Source organism: Quercus robur, chromosome 6 (genome assembly GCF_932294415.1).
Source record: "Quercus robur chromosome 6, dhQueRobu3.1, whole genome shotgun sequence".
Taxonomy (NCBI): Eukaryota; Viridiplantae; Streptophyta; class Magnoliopsida; order Fagales; family Fagaceae; genus Quercus; species Quercus robur.
The window spans coordinates 51,468,088-51,483,819 of NC_065539.1; the positions used below are offsets into that span (position 1 = coordinate 51,468,088).

General features: G+C 36.8%; 1 protein-coding gene and 1 pseudogene across 1 annotated transcript; both read right to left on the bottom strand.

The window, feature by feature from the left end:
• LOC126689358 (2-hydroxyisoflavanone dehydratase-like) lies at positions 1-2,173 on the bottom strand (annotated as a pseudogene).
• A 6,341-nt stretch (positions 2,174-8,514) lies between these two features.
• On the bottom strand, positions 8,515-9,830 carry LOC126689361 (2-hydroxyisoflavanone dehydratase-like). The gene has a single exon (XM_050384533.1). It carries the CDS (start codon positions 9,742-9,744, stop codon positions 8,752-8,754), a length of 993 nt encoding a protein of 330 aa, XP_050240490.1. The 5' UTR covers positions 9,745-9,830; the 3' UTR covers positions 8,515-8,751.
• Positions 9,831-15,732: the final 5,902 nt, after the last annotated feature.

Below are 15,732 nucleotides of genomic sequence, written 5' to 3' on the forward strand. Positions count from 1 at the left end.
TTTCAAGTACAGACACATATCATTAACCGTGGTTATTTCAAGTACAAACAGCCAAGTTCAAGAACCAAAAAGAAAGTGCATGGGCTTTGAATATGCCCTTACATTCATCGAAAGCTCCTCTAGCCTCAAAGCAGCCAAAAAGTGGAGCTATTTTCCCAACAGTACACAAGAATATTACTTCTTGAGGAGAAAGGAAGCCAAGCGTTTGATCAAAGTCTTTGCATTCTCAGTCTCAAAATGCAAGATATGGAAAGGGTGCTCCTCTTCTTCAACTTGAACCAACTCAGCCTCTCCTTCCCACTTGCTTTTTATCAATTCCTCATAGTAACAAATACCTCTATCCCGCGTCTCATCCTTCTCGGACACAGTCACAAGCACTCGACAATATCCAAGTCCAGCCAAGCAAGGTGCTCCAGCTACACCAATCGGATTGATCATTGGATTATCAAGACCACCTGGTGCATTTGGATACGCAAAGTTCCAACACTGGTATGGCAAAGCCTTTTCATGTCCTTCAATAGGCTCTGACCGTATTGGTTTTGAACCCCAGAAGTAAGGATGTGTAAGAAAAGCTCCTACAAGTTTAACACCACCATGCAAGCTCTCAACGCCAGCTCTCATTGCTATATTAATTATGCACAACAGCACTATCACCACCAAGAAAAACTCGGCTAAAGTCACCATGATTCATCAACCATGGCTCTTTGTTGACAGCATTAGTATCATCTATGACGTGTGATGCAACCCATTGAAGAACAGCCCAGCAATCTTCATAAGCAATGGGGAAAATGTGCTCAGGAGCTTGCCTATATATACTCTACTGATACAGCAACAACTTGACCTTGAGCGACGTTGCACATGAATTCCTTTTATCTTCCATAGAGGAATTATGAACCCAATATAGTTCACAAATTATATATTAAAAAAGCAGCTAAGTTTTTTTCCATTGCTCCAAGCTAGCTAGTTTGAAAACCAACCAGACTAGAAGTCTAGAATCCTTGTCCCAGTCTTCTAAAGCAAACCACCTGCTGGCTGGTATAAGCTCAACACTAATGGTTCACCTTTTGGAAATCAAAGTCGATCAGGAAAAGGAGGTCGCCATAATAGTGATGGAACTAAGGCTTTGCTAGAAAATCTAGTCTTTTGACTAGTGCTATGGTGAAGCTAATGGAAACTTATAGATGGGCTCTTATACTATCTTTGCAATCTTCATGTTAATTGAGGAACAAACAACTCCTCAATTTTTTTTTGATAAATAAGGAATTATATTAAAAACTAAGAAAGCGAAACAAGGCAAGAGCTAGTCATCGCCAAATTATCCATTACAAAACACCCCGAAACAAAACCGGGGGAGAGGAAAAAACAACGAAATCCAGGTCTTGGTATCTTCCCAGCCTTGCAAGGGCGTCGGCAGTCCTATTCGCCTCCCTGAAAGCATGTTGAACTAGATTGTTGGGAATCCCCCGCAACAAAGACTTCAGTCATCCATTACCAAAGGCAAAAGATAGGGGTGAACTTTTGAGGAACAAGTTAGGAAGGAGACCAAAACCCGAGCATCAAGAGTTGTTTGATATCTTTGAGCTTTGGATTTTGGATTTTATGAGAATGCATTTATACTATAATTTTATAATCTCCATATTTCTAAGTGAAATTTTCTTCTTGCAATTGCTGGTCATCACTCATAAAACTAAGGCCTTACAAACAAAACAAATCAAAGCAAGAAATCATGAAACCTCATGAAAGATAACTTTACTTGAGGAGAAAAGAAGCCAACCGTTTGTTCAAATTCTTAGCATTCTCACACCTAAAATGCAGAATTTGGAAAGCGTGATCCTCTCCCTCCACTTCAACCAGCTCTACTTCTCCATCCCACCCGCTTTCCTTTACTGCAGTATAGAACCAAACACCCCTATCTCTCAGTTCATCTTTTTCAGCAACAGTCACAAGCAACCGATCACACCCAAATCTAGCTAAGCTAGGTGCACTTGGACCCAACGGATTCAGCTTTGGGTTATCAATACCATCAGGTGCTCCCGGATATATATACTCCCAATACCTACATGTGAGTGACTGCTCAAGTTCCTCAGTACATTCTGACCCTATTGGCTTTGAACCGGAGAAGAAAGCGTGAGTTGGAAAAGTTCCTAAAATCTTGACACCACCATGCAACCTGTTAATCGCTCAACTGAACCGTCCTTGTAGACTCGGAGGAATGGAAGAAGCTCAGTAGCTATGAAGCACGGGTGCGTTTCGGGACTCGGGTGTGGGTGCGGGTGCGGGTGCGAGACTCGGCAATTTTTGAAAAAGTAGGGTGCGAGTGCGGCGGGACTCGACGATTAAAAAATTATTAAAAATATTTTTATTTATATTTTCTATATATTTTTACTATTAAAATATTCTTAAAAAACACATTAATATACTTGATTCACAAAACAAAGAAAGAATAAGGCAAGAAATGCATCTGAGGCCAGAATTTCGGCCTCTCCGGCGATTTTCACGGCCGATTGCGGCCTGTTTCGGCCGATTTCGGCATGTTTCGGCCGATTCCGGCCTGTTTCGGCCGTATCGACCATATCGGTCGCCGGCCGATATGGCCGATAAGGCCGATACGGACCGATTCGGCCCGATTTGGGCCGCGTCGGCACCGATTTTGCCCGCGTCGGCCCGAGTCGGATCCACCACGTGGCGCGACGCGGCACGACGCGGGACGGACGCGCGGTCTGCGGCGTCCCTCCCGCGTCGCCGCGTCCCGCCGCGTCGGACGCGGGTGCGCCGGCCTGGGAGCCGCGTCCGTGCATCCTTGCTCAGTAGCCACCTCTTTGTCAATGGGAGCCATATTTTGGAGTTGGGGATGGTTCAAGCTTTGCACCTTGAGCTGCAAATACTTTGTGATATATAGCAAGGTCGTGCAAAGCTCATCGGTATTTCCTACCCATCAGTCTGCTTCGATCACTGACTTGGTTCTGTTGATTAGTGGCTTGAATTTAAATATTACTGAGCATTGCACCCACATCACATGGGAATATATAAATCCTATAATGTATTGTCAGTCATGTTAACCAAAGAACATGTGTATTAGATTATATATTTGCCAGGGACTTTAGCCAATCATCCAAAAGCGCACGTGTTATTGGTTTCTCTGTTTGTTTTGTAGAGGTTGCCATGCTGCAAATTAGAATAGGAACCAACAACTCAGTTTTTTAGATATATTTCAGGTTTGGATTTTGGATTTTGGATTTTGTAAGTGCCTAATTTTCTGTATGCATGGGAATCTTTTCAGCCCTTTCGACAGGTTCCAACTCCTCTATTGAATGTTGTTTATACTCTGACCTTGCACAAAAAATGGGAGGCAAAGTAGTAGAAATCTAAAGTACCATTGCGCAGAAGTGCTAGATCGAATAATCTGTACTTGGAGACTTTGGAGTGGAACTGCAACAAGGTAGAATGCCCATATCATGAAATGAAAACAATTATCCATTTTAAGATTTATTTTGGAATCCAGACAAGCTCAAGCCTCTAGTAGTGGTCGAACCAAAAGGGACAGAATGTATTAACAAATTAACGCCATGTGTACACATTTTTGGAAAATAGTATACTAAGGTAACGATTGGATACAACGTTTCAAAGCAACGTTTGCGTTTGGCGTTCACAGTCCGTGGGCCTCATGGCTATAGTAGCCAAAAATTACGCCCAAAGACTGAATAATGTGTCTGTCAGTGGGTTCCGTGCACTGTTCATAGAACCCAAAAACCTTTTTTTGTTTAGCAAAATTTTCGTTAAAAATGGATCCTACGGCACTATTCATACATTTAAAAATTATTTTGTTACAATATTTTCAGTTTTCAGTTTTTAGCAATAAGCGGTATCCAAACAGACTTTAAGGTTGACTTTGGATTGTACTGAAAAACTGTGGAGTCTACATTTGGCGTTTTTTCTGTGGATCCCATGCACTGTTTACGAGACCCATAAGTATGGAAAAATGCAAATGTTAAGTTAAAACTGGGTCCCATGACACTATTCATATATTTAAAAATTATTTTGCTACAGTGTTTTCAGTTTTCAGCAATAAGCAGTATCCAAACATACCCTAAAGATATTATATATTTTACTATAAAAAATTACAAATTGATGCGCCAAGAATGTGACTAGTGCCACTTAAACAATATAATAAATGAATATTTAAAATTTTTTTTGTCATTAGTGATATGGCATTTTATAAGATTCGTGAAGTAAATTTTTTTGTAATATCTTTAACATTATTCTAAACTTTATAAAATAAAACTCGACACAAGAATGAGATGCATGGGATAAAATAAATAAAAGAACCTTTTTTTTTTTTTTTTGAGAAAGAATAAATAAAAGAACTTAACTCCACATGGTGGAGCCAGGAAAGGAATTAGTGGTAGGGGGATGGAAATAAAAGATGTGATGATTTTTATTTTTTTTTAAATATCATCTTTATTTTATATGTTGAAGAGTTGAAATAATACTGTAAACACACTTCAATGCCAAGTTGTCCACACTATAGCAACATATTTGTAAATCATTGCATATAATTGTCTAAATTTTCATCACACCTAGCATGACAGCAAACCTTAAGCTAATTTTAATGCAATAAAAGATAAAAATCATATAATGCGTAGTATATTTAAAAATATTAATATAATTTTGCTGAAACTTAAGAAACATAAACACACAAAATTATTTGGATTTATAAAATTTCTATCTTTTTTACCATCAAACATACAAAAAGAAATAAAATTTTTATATTTACCAATGCCTTGAAATGAGAAAATTTTCAATATTTTCCTCTCAAGCAAAGGTGGATATGAAAATCAAATAAATATGGATTTTTTTTTTTTTGCACTAAGATATAAAATTTCTACTACTACTAGTTTGATAAATTGGTTTGGCTTTGTCATTGTTAGAGCTTATATTTACAAGATACTATGGGTGGTCTCTTTTCTTTTCATTAATTGGGGTATAAAAAATAGGTACGATTTCTTAGGTACAGTACATTAGACTCTTCAATTAAATTTAATGTTGTTTTGTCATCAAATTTAATTGTTTTTTTAAAATATAAAATTATTTGTATTTTATTAATCAATACAACCATATATTTTAATTTAATTGAAAATTTCACAAAGGCTAGAATAGTACTACCGTTAATTTTTTTCATAAGTTAGTTGGGTGGAAGTCCAAATTTCCGTCACCAGTGGGTAGACTTGTTTCTCATCATTCCAGAATTTTTTATGCAATGTTGTTCTCTCCCTGTCAAAGTTTGCAATGCTATTAATAAATGGAGATTTTTTTGTGGGCTCCACCCAAGAAAAAAAAGAAAAAGAAAAAGAAAACTTCATCTTGTTAATTGGCGCACTATATATTACGCTTCCAAAGAAAACCGTTTTCAATTCAAAGCTAGAAATGAAGCTCCCGTTGCTAAGTTGTGTTCGAATCTTACTAACGAGCATGAGGCACCATAGGAAAATCTTTTCATTTGTAAATACTTTTCTGCCCCTAGACTCACAGAGAGTGGTAGGAAACTTCCTTGTTCAAAATTATGATCTGCTTGCAAAAGAGGAGGCCCAATCTTCAACAAAGGCTTTGCCAGGAAATTTGTAAATTTTCCTATTTGTAATAGTTCTCCAGAATAGTGATAGAAACTAAGGCTTTGCCACAAAATTTGGTCGTTTAAGAGCATTCCCACTAAGGGTTTTAAAAATTTTAGTATACACCATTTGAAAAACTAACTTTATAACATTTGACATATCACTTTACAATAAACTCAACATCAAAACTTCTATTTTTTTACCATTTTATTTAAATATTTTTTATTTTTTATTCATTCTTTATTCTGTCTCTCTCTCCTTCTGTCAAAAACCAATAGATCTAGAACCTTCTCCCTCTCTCTGATCTTCTGCTCTCAAACTCGTGCTCCAGGCTGACCACCAAGCTCCATCTCTAAACATCAATGCCACCACTCCACGGTGGTTCGACCCTAAGTCTCACCCTCTCCATCGGCCTAAAACACTTCTCACCCTTTCGAGCTCTCTCTCTAAAACTGAGCTCTCCTTCTAAACCTCCATGGCCAGTGCTTTTCAAGCTCATCACCTCCAACCACAACACTCAACAACCTCATTCTCTGCTCTATCTCTGAATTCAAACTCAATCCGAGCCTATCTAGACTTCGATCCAAATGAAGCAAAGCCTCCCCATTCCACCACTGAACCCAACCAACGCCAACGCCAACCACCACACACGATCTCAGCAGTGGATTTGCAATGAGATTTTGAGGGTTTTTAATGGTTTTGTTGCAAGGTTTTGGGGCTATTTTTGGTGGTGTGTACAGAGGGAGTTTTAGGATTGATTTTTTTTTCTAGGTATTTTCAGTGAGGTTTTGGGTATTTTTCTGTGCTGATTTTCTGATTTTTTTTTTTTTTTTTTTTTGTTGGGTTGCTGTGTGATTGCAGTGGGGCTCTTTCTAGTATTTCCTGGGTAATTTCTGGATTGCAATGGTGAAAGAGTTGGTTGAGATGGTGAGAGGGAGAGGAAGAAGCTTGGGTGAGATGGTGTGACAGAGGAGAAGTGAGAGAGTAGAGAGAAGAGACTTGGGAAGGAGACAAGCACGGAAGAGAGAGAGAGAAAGAAATTAATAAAAAATGATAGCATGTTGCTACAGTGCGCTCTCAAAAATAAGAGCTCACAGTAGCAAGATGGCAATTTTTTTAGTATATGGCATCTTTGATGGAGTAGGCTTTTTGGGTTATAAATGCTAAAAATAGCATTTTAGCATTTATAACACCTTTGATAAGAATGCTCTAACTAGTGTTATAGTGGAGCCAACGGGCTCTTATAGATGAGCTTTTATTATAGCTAAGAGCATTCATATTGAGTCTTCTATATGCCATATGTTGGTATATTTTAGCATCAAGATACAAAAATGGCCCATTACCTGATCTTGCAATTGCAAAAAAATTTGCAATTGTGCTACAGTGCCATCCTAAACCTACATTTTAGATGGCACTATAACACAATTGTAAACCAAAATATTGATATTTTATTCCTTTTTCATTTTTTTTTACGGACTTTTTTGTCTTTCAACTCCTCTCTCTCTCTCTCTCTCTCTCTCTCTCTCTCTCTCTCTCTCTTTTCTTTTTCAGTTCTAATTCTCTCATTCAATCCCTCCCTCTCTCTCGTCCCTCTCTGTGTGGATCAATGCCCATGCATTGGTGTATCTCAGAGCATACGACGTGGGTCAAGTGGTGCGGTGGTGTGGGTCTGGTGGCGTGGGCAGGTGGTGCGGCGACATGGGCAGGTGGTTACAGCGATGTGGCCAGATGGTTGCAACGGCGTGGGTCTGGTGGCTTAGGCAGATCTCTTTCCTTTCTTTCTTTTTTTCTCTCTATTTTCCCTTGAATCAAGCCTCCATGGGTCTCATAGTTTGGTGGAGCTCATGGTTTGATGTGGTAGATCGGGGTGGTGCCGTGGTGGTGGATCGATGGGTGGCAATTGTGTTGTTGATGGTGGATCGAGGTGGTGTCATGGTTTGTGGATCAGGGTGATGTCATGGTTGGCCTAGTCAAATGCCAAGCTAATCTCAAAGATTTTATATTCTAAATTGTAAGTTTAAACTATGCTTAAATTGGGAGGTTGTTGTGTTGATGATGGTTGGGTTGAGATTTTGTGCTGGGGGTTTGTTTGGGATTTGGGATGAGTTTCCGTATTGGTGATTTTGGGTCTAGGTTTTAGGTGGTGATGAGTGGTTGAGATGGAGAGGAAGAGAAAAATGAGATTGAGAGAAAAAAAAAATTATTGTATAGATATATTATTTTAATATGTTGTATAGGAAAATAAAATATGAGATGTTGGGTGTGTTGTAAATGATATGGTATAATAGATAAATTAGTTTTTAAGATGGTAAAATGGGATATAATTTACATATCGGATATGAATGCTCTAAGGATCTTAGTATCACATTTAAAACGGAGAAAATGGGCAAATGCCCCTTTCAAAAAAAAATCCAGCATTTTGCCCCCTTTCCCAAACTAATTAGGGAAATTCCCCTCTTTTGAAACTTGATTTTCTCAAAATCGAGTTATAAAAAAAAATTTAAAAAAAAAATCCGAAACCCTATAGTGGCGTTTTAAGGAGCCTATAGTGACGTTTTAAGGACCTATAGTGGCGTTTTGTAACTCGATCTCCATGAAGTTGAGTTACATGCAATTTTTTTTTTTTTAACCTATAACTCGAGTTCAAGGAGCTCGAGTTACAAAATGCCACTATATATCCTTAAAACTTATATGCTCATTAAAAACGCCACTATAGGGCTTAACTCAATTTTGAGAAAATCGAGTTTCAAAAGAGAGACATTTTCTTAATTAGTTTGAAAAATTGGACAAAATGATGGATTGTTTTTTTAAAAAGGACAAAAACCAATTTTTTTCCCATATAAAACAACTAACCTTAAAAAATAAAAATAAAAACCGATGCATACATATATAAATGAAGTACATGTTCATCAAAAAACATATATATAACATGAAGTACATATTAGCAGTCATTTCAAGCACAAACAGGCAAGTGCAAGAACCAAAAAGAAAACTCATGGTGGGATTCGGCTTATTGGATAGGGTAATAGCTAGTACACACTTCACAACGTACACTCTCTTTAAATTTTGCACTATGCCCTTATACTCTAGTCTTAAAGCAGTCTAAAAGTGGAGCTACTTTCCTAGAAAGTACACAATAATATTACTTGAGGAGAAAAGAAGCCAAGCGTTTGATCAAAGTCTTTGCATTCTCAGTCTCAAAATTCAAGACATGGAAAGCATGATCCTCTCCTTCAACTTGAACCAACTCAGCCTCTCCTTCCCACTTGCTTTTTATCAATTCCTCATAGTAATAAACGCCTCTATCCCTCAGCTCATCCTTCTCAGCCACAGCCACAAGCACTCGAGAACACCCAAGTACAGCCAAGCTGTGTGCTCCAGTTTCAACAAATGGATTGATCATTGGGTTATCAATACCACCAGGAGCATTTGGATATACAAAGTTCCAAACCAAGCATGGCAAAGCCTTGTCATGTCCTTCACTAGCCTCTGACCGTACTGGTTTTGAACCCCAGAAGTAAGGGTGCGTAAGAAAAGCTCCTACAAGTTTAACACCATCATGCAAGCTCTCAACACCAGCTCTCATTGCCGTATTATGCACAATATTAGCACCAGCACTATCACCTCCAAGAAAAACTCGGCTAAAGTCACCATGATTCATCAACCATGGCTCTTTGTTGACAACATTATCATCTTTGACGTGTGATGCAACCCATTGAAGTGCAGCCCAGCAATCTTCATAAGCATTGGGGAGAAAGTGCTCAGGAACTAGCCTATACTCAACTGACACAGCAACAACTTGACCTTGAGCGACCAAACTGTTGAGGAAGCGATGGTGATCAGATGAGAAGGCGGATTCAATGCAGAAGCCTCCGCCATGGTAGTAGACCAAGATGGGAAGCTTTTGGTGGTGGGTTTGATTGAGTTTTGGGAGGTAGAGACGAGCAGAGATGGAGGGGTCTAGTGAAATTGTGATGTCTTTTGATGAGACTCCAGTTTCTGGGTCTAGAGGCGATGGGGGCACATAGGGAGTGCCTAAAAGTCGCTCAACTGTACCATCCTTGTACATACGGAGGAATGGAAGAAACTCTTTCTCTAGCTCCTTGGCATCTATCTCCTTGGCAATGGAACCCATTTGTAAGAGAGAATATCACTACCAAATAATTTTTTGCCAGTGTGAAGAGAGTGAGTGAGCTAAGGATGAACTGAAAGGGATAGAAGTATACATAGGATTCCATAAGGCTCAAATATCATAGTCTGTCTGGCTGGCTTTTCCTACCTACCTTCTAGTCTTGTTTAGTTGACTAAGACACATGTACCAAATTATAATTAAAACATTGACCAAAACAAAGTCCTCTCAATAATTTGCTATGTGATGCATAGGGGTGTCCACGGGTCGGGTCGGGTCGGTTTTGGACCCAACCCGGACCCGACCCGCCGGCGTCGGGTGGAAGGCGGAGGGACCCGAAACCGACCGCCGGCGTCACTCGGTCGGGTCGGTTTTGGGTTCGGGTAGTGTTCGGGTGGGTCGGTCGGTGTTGAGAGTCGCCGGATCCTGCAAACGTCGCCGGAATCTCCTCGAATGTCGCCGGAATCTCTTCGAATGTCGTCGGAATCTGCAAAAATCCAGTAGATCTGCACCAAAAATCGCCGAAATCAGCCTGGATCTCCTCGAATCTCGCCGGATCTCACCAAATATGGTCCAAATCTCGCTTGGATCTCCTCAAATGTCGCCGGATCTCACCAAATCTCGCTCGAATTCGCCGGATCTCAACCAATCTCGCTTGAATGTCGCCGGATATTGCCAGATTTATATATAACGTCGGTCGGGTCGGGTGGCTCGGGTTTTGGAGAAGAAAACCCGCCACTCGACCCGCCGGCGTCGGGTCTTGAGGTCAGAAACCCGTCACCGACCGTCGGAGTGGTCGGTTCGGACGGTTGCCGGTTCGGGTTCGGGCGGGTTGGTCGGGTTGGTCGGGTTTCGGGTTGGGTTGGACACCCCTAGATGCAGCCTATCCTTTTTGAATTCTTATTTTTGAAAAGTCTATCTTGGAAAGTTAGACGCCCTAAAAAAACTTTTTGAAAGTTTGTTCTACTAAATTATCTGAAAGATGAAACTTTGTTATACTAATCCTTCAATTGAAAAGAGATTTGGGACAAGTTGGTGGACCGAATTCCTTCATTTAATAGCTAATTGATCGCCCCAAAAATGCCGCATAGACTTTAATTTTGGCATGGATTCTTATACACTTTTTAATATACCATAATATTTTTAAACTACATAAAAATCAAAAAAAGAGAAATTCTCGTATATAATATAGATAATGACTATATTCACATTATTTATTTCACATTCTAAATATGTCCGTAAAAAAGGAAATCATAGGCGTGGTGTATATGAAATAGAAAATTGTGAGAGAATAAAATATTGCAACCAAGGACTAAACATGTTATTCACAGATCTAGAAGTAAGAACAATTAATGTTATTCACACTTCTTTTGATAGCAATGTTTTTTTTTTGAAGGATCTTTTGATAGCAATGTTATTCACACTTGCTACCAAAAATGTTATTCACACTTCACAGTCCAACTAGGCAACTTCAATATTATCTTTATTTCAGCATAGAAAGCATATATTATTACTAGATTAGGTGTCGCAAACTGCCAGGGTCTCCTTTTTTGGAAAGGACGATAATATATTAAACAAAATGATAAAAGACTAAAGAGTACAGACCAGACTTGTCCATAGCAAATCTTTCTTCCACCACATTAATTAATTTGCGTGGATTATCAAAAACTTTCCACTAGCTAATTTGTGAATTAAATTATCAAGGTTTGGTGTCATGCATTATCAACGGACAAAGACTTTTTTTTTTGGGTAAAGACAGACAAAGACTTCACTTGGAAGAATATGTTAAGTTATTTAACAACCATTTCTAACTTTATTCTCAAAAAGTCATATAACTACCAGAGTGCATGAAAGGGATTGTTTTTGTTGTTAGGTTTTGGAATTCACAAATTCCACGTGACAAATTAACCATATGTGTAAAAATTTATTGTATGAAAGTTAGGTTATGTTATGCAAATTTGTGTCAAGAAGCTATAATTGAAGAATCTGAAGAACGGAGATTTCGGAACAAAAGGTTTACTCATGTACTCACTCCGCTAAATCAGAAAATTTTTACACATAGTTCCGCCCTTGGACAGTTGGAAGAAAGAAGAGTATGTTTTGTTGGGATTATAAAGAAGAAGAACAAAAACTAGTAATATATATTAGTGTTTTAAACTAAGTTTATAATACATTATATAATCAGTGTATAACTACTAATAAGTATTACTGTTTACTCAAAAAAAAATAAGAATGTTTATTCCATATTGGTTGTGTGTGTCTAATGTCTATTGTTTATAACATTAGTCCACAACTATAAAGGTTAGGTCATTTTGTAGTTGTACTTTGATTATGTAATGTATTATAAATCCGGTTTAAAACACTAGTATCACTAATTTTAGCAAGTAAGCCAAAAAAAAAACTAAATGAGGAGAGAAGTAAAACCCTTTTTTTTTCCTTTTTTTCTTTTTTTACTTTTGACCTCTTCTCTAAAAATTAGAATTTGGAAAATGCATTTGGCAAAAATTGGGGCCATTTGGTATAAGAGTTTAAATACATGTTTTCAGTTTTTAAACAACATTACACACATTTTCACACATTTTTTTTTACCCACACGTATTTTTAAAAAATTCAAACAACGTTATTAAAACAATGTTACTAAACGCCCTGACTTTGCACATCCTAAAAATGTCAACCAAACATTTCAAATTGGTTTTTTAACTGCATTATATGCCTCAAAAACTATAAAAGGCATTCTCAGTAGAGATGTCAAACTCAGCCTGAAGCAGGTAGAAAAACTTCGCTCTACTCTTGCTCGAGCAAGATTATAAAACCTAATTTTAAGTTTTATTAGAGGTTTTAATTTTACTAAATCCTTAATATAAACCCTGTTAAGCATGATTTTCAAGTAGTGAAAGCAGTCATATTGCACATCAAGAAAGCCTTTCTCCTCGTTACAAAACATATCACCTTTGTATGAGTTATTCACCCTCGAGCCACATAGTTGTTCTTGAAACCACAAAATTAGTAATTTGACAGTGGGTTGCTATTATATCTTTCTACAATTTTGGTGTTAGGCAAGGTTTGTTAATGGAGAAAGTTCATGTAGAAGAATTCTAGAGTTTTGGTGTCACTGCAATGGGAAGTGAGGCGTTTGCTAAGGCTACATAGAGATTCTAGGATTAATTGCAAAGATTTTGTACGTACATTCGACAAGGTTAGATGCTACATAGTGGTTTTTTTTCCTTTGAAGAAGTTCTTCATATTTTCGTAAGTTTTTAACTTCATTACCAAATATATGTGTCAGTGTGTGCACGCGCCCACCCCTGCCTTTTGCTGCTTTGATTAATATTACTTTTAGATTTATTAACTATTAGTGTGATTAAATTACTGTGTTGTGTTGGATTATTTGTTTGAAATACACATAACGTGTTCAATTAATTCAATTAATCCGATGATTAATTAATAAGTTATGAAGGTCATATATACGCCAGAAACGTCAGAAAATGGCATTACAAAAGAGACTCACAAAATATCTTTCAACAAGAAGTCAACAACACTCTAAAACTTTTACACCCTCCAATCCCAACATACCACATCATCTTATCACATATTAAAGAATAAATACAACTACACTCAATCAATTCTATAAAAATATGGTGCAAGATCCAAGTTTTATACCCTAAACTCAGCATTGTCACATTATCATATCATATATTAAAAAATAGGCACAACCAAATCAAATCATTTTTTTTTATGAATACATCAAATCAATTTTAATACCCATATAAAAATCCAACTAAACTGAGAGTTTATTAAGATGTTATTAAGTGTGGTAAAATATATTGAGTTTTAAAGAAGAAGTTGATATAACAATTTCTTATTGGATGGTGTAAATTATAGGTTTTATACCCCACCATTACCAAATTTAGACTCGAAAAAAATCCCACATTTTTTAAAAAAATTTAAAAATAAACACATCAATTTTAAAAAGGTATCAATTCAAATCACATACTCATTTAAGGTGACGTCATTAATAATAATACTTAAATAAAATGAATGTTGTATGGATACTTCACTGCATGTTACTATTTATTATATTTAAGTATCATTTCATTCAAAGTCACACTATGCTATTTTTTAAATATATTTTACTCTACACATCGTGAGTTCATATTTTGAATTGAAAAGTTTTTGAAAATTTAAGATTTTAATTGAATAATTTAAAAGTATGAAGCTTAATTTGAAATCATAAATATAATTAAATTTTTTTATGGAATTGGCGGGTTAAACACGGTTGACTGGGAGAGCACTATCGAGGGGAGTGACTTAGTCTAACACTATAATTTAAGTTGACTGGGAGAGCACTATCGAGGGGAGTGACTTAGTCTAACACTATAATTTAAGTTAACTAAGAGTCCGTTTAGATATCGTTTATTTTGCTGAAAACTGAAAACACTGTAGTAAAATTAATTTTAAATGTGTAAATAATACCGTGAGACCCATTTTTAATGAAAGTTTTGTTGAAAAAAGAGGTTTGTGGGTCCCGTGCACAATGTACGAGACCCACTGACAGACAACATTTCACTTGAAAACACTGTTCTCAATAAATAAATAAAAGGAAAAAGTTTGGATACTATTCATATGACATATGAATAGTACCAAAAAGTTTGGATACTATTCATATGACATATTCTACTATTCATATGTCATATTCTTCCATTTTCTATTCTTTTCTTATTATTTCATTTCTCTCCCTCTCCCCGCTTCTTCACTTTCACTGTCTCTCAGATAAATCCACCCACCACCGCACATAACATAAGTCAATCTAAAAGTGTGTAAGCTAACATTGTTGTTACACTAACCAAATATATATACATGACTATTGTAACTTTATATCTGAATATTTCATTGATTTCTTCAATTTTCTATTCTTTTCTCATTTTTATAAGTTCTCATTTAAGTTCATCACTAAAATCATTTTCTTTTTACTTACTACTATCAATTTGTCATATCAATAGGTGTGAAAATTTGTCAATTTTTTTGTGTCTATAGACTTTCTAAAAAAATAAAAAATTACATAGTTAATTAGAAATTTTGTATCTAAAAAAAGATAACAAAATTTAAGTAATATTTAATTTTTTTTTTTTAAGTCACATTTAAATATATAAAAAGCCTCATTTTAGTTTTTGCCTAAGGCCTCCAAATGCTTCAAGCCACCCTTGGGGGGCTAGGTGTTGTTGGGTTGCGGTAGTGGATGGATTTATCTAAGAGATAGTGAGAGTGAAGAAGAGGGGAGAGGGAGAGAGATGGAATAAAGTTTTCCAACTTAACTGTTGTGAAAATATTGTGAAATTTTTTTGTCTTGCTCTTTTTTTTTTAATTTTTTTTAAGAAGTACTACATTCACAACATTTTCATAACAAATTATAGATGTTAAGTTGTTACTAATTATAATTTGAACCAACCACAGAAATTACGTTTTTACTCACCAATAACAGCTAGTAACAATCTACCACTTAGGATTTGTTGTGAAAAATGTTGTAGACGCATTTCTCTCTCTCTCTCTCTCTCTCTCTCTCTCATTTGATAAAAAAAATTATTTATTGGCTAATATTTGTGCTTAATTAATACTATTACAATAAAAGAAATAACTCTATTAGTTAAAATTTGGGGGCTTTTTTTACTTGGGCGCCTTGGGCAACTGCATCATTCGCCTATACTATTGAGCCGCCCCTATAGCCACCACCACCACAAGTCACAACCCATTAGAAAATTTGATCATCCTATCACAAACCTCGATCGACCCATCAACCGTGAAACCCAAATCAAACCTAAACCCAAAATCAAATTTGATCAGCAACCATACAATGTTAATCCAAAATCAATCCCACCAATGGAAATTTGGTGATGTGGGCCTCACATTGAGAGAAGACATACAATGAGAGAGACCTGAGGTCTTGCTCATTTTGGTGATGTGGGTGTTCAGTCTTGCCATGGCCGAAGTCACTGAGGG

Coding starts and splice junctions, on each gene's coding strand:
- LOC126689361 (XM_050384533.1), bottom strand. CDS start 9,744: ATGGGTTCCATTGCCAAGGAGATAGATGCCAAGGAGCTAGAGAAAGAG.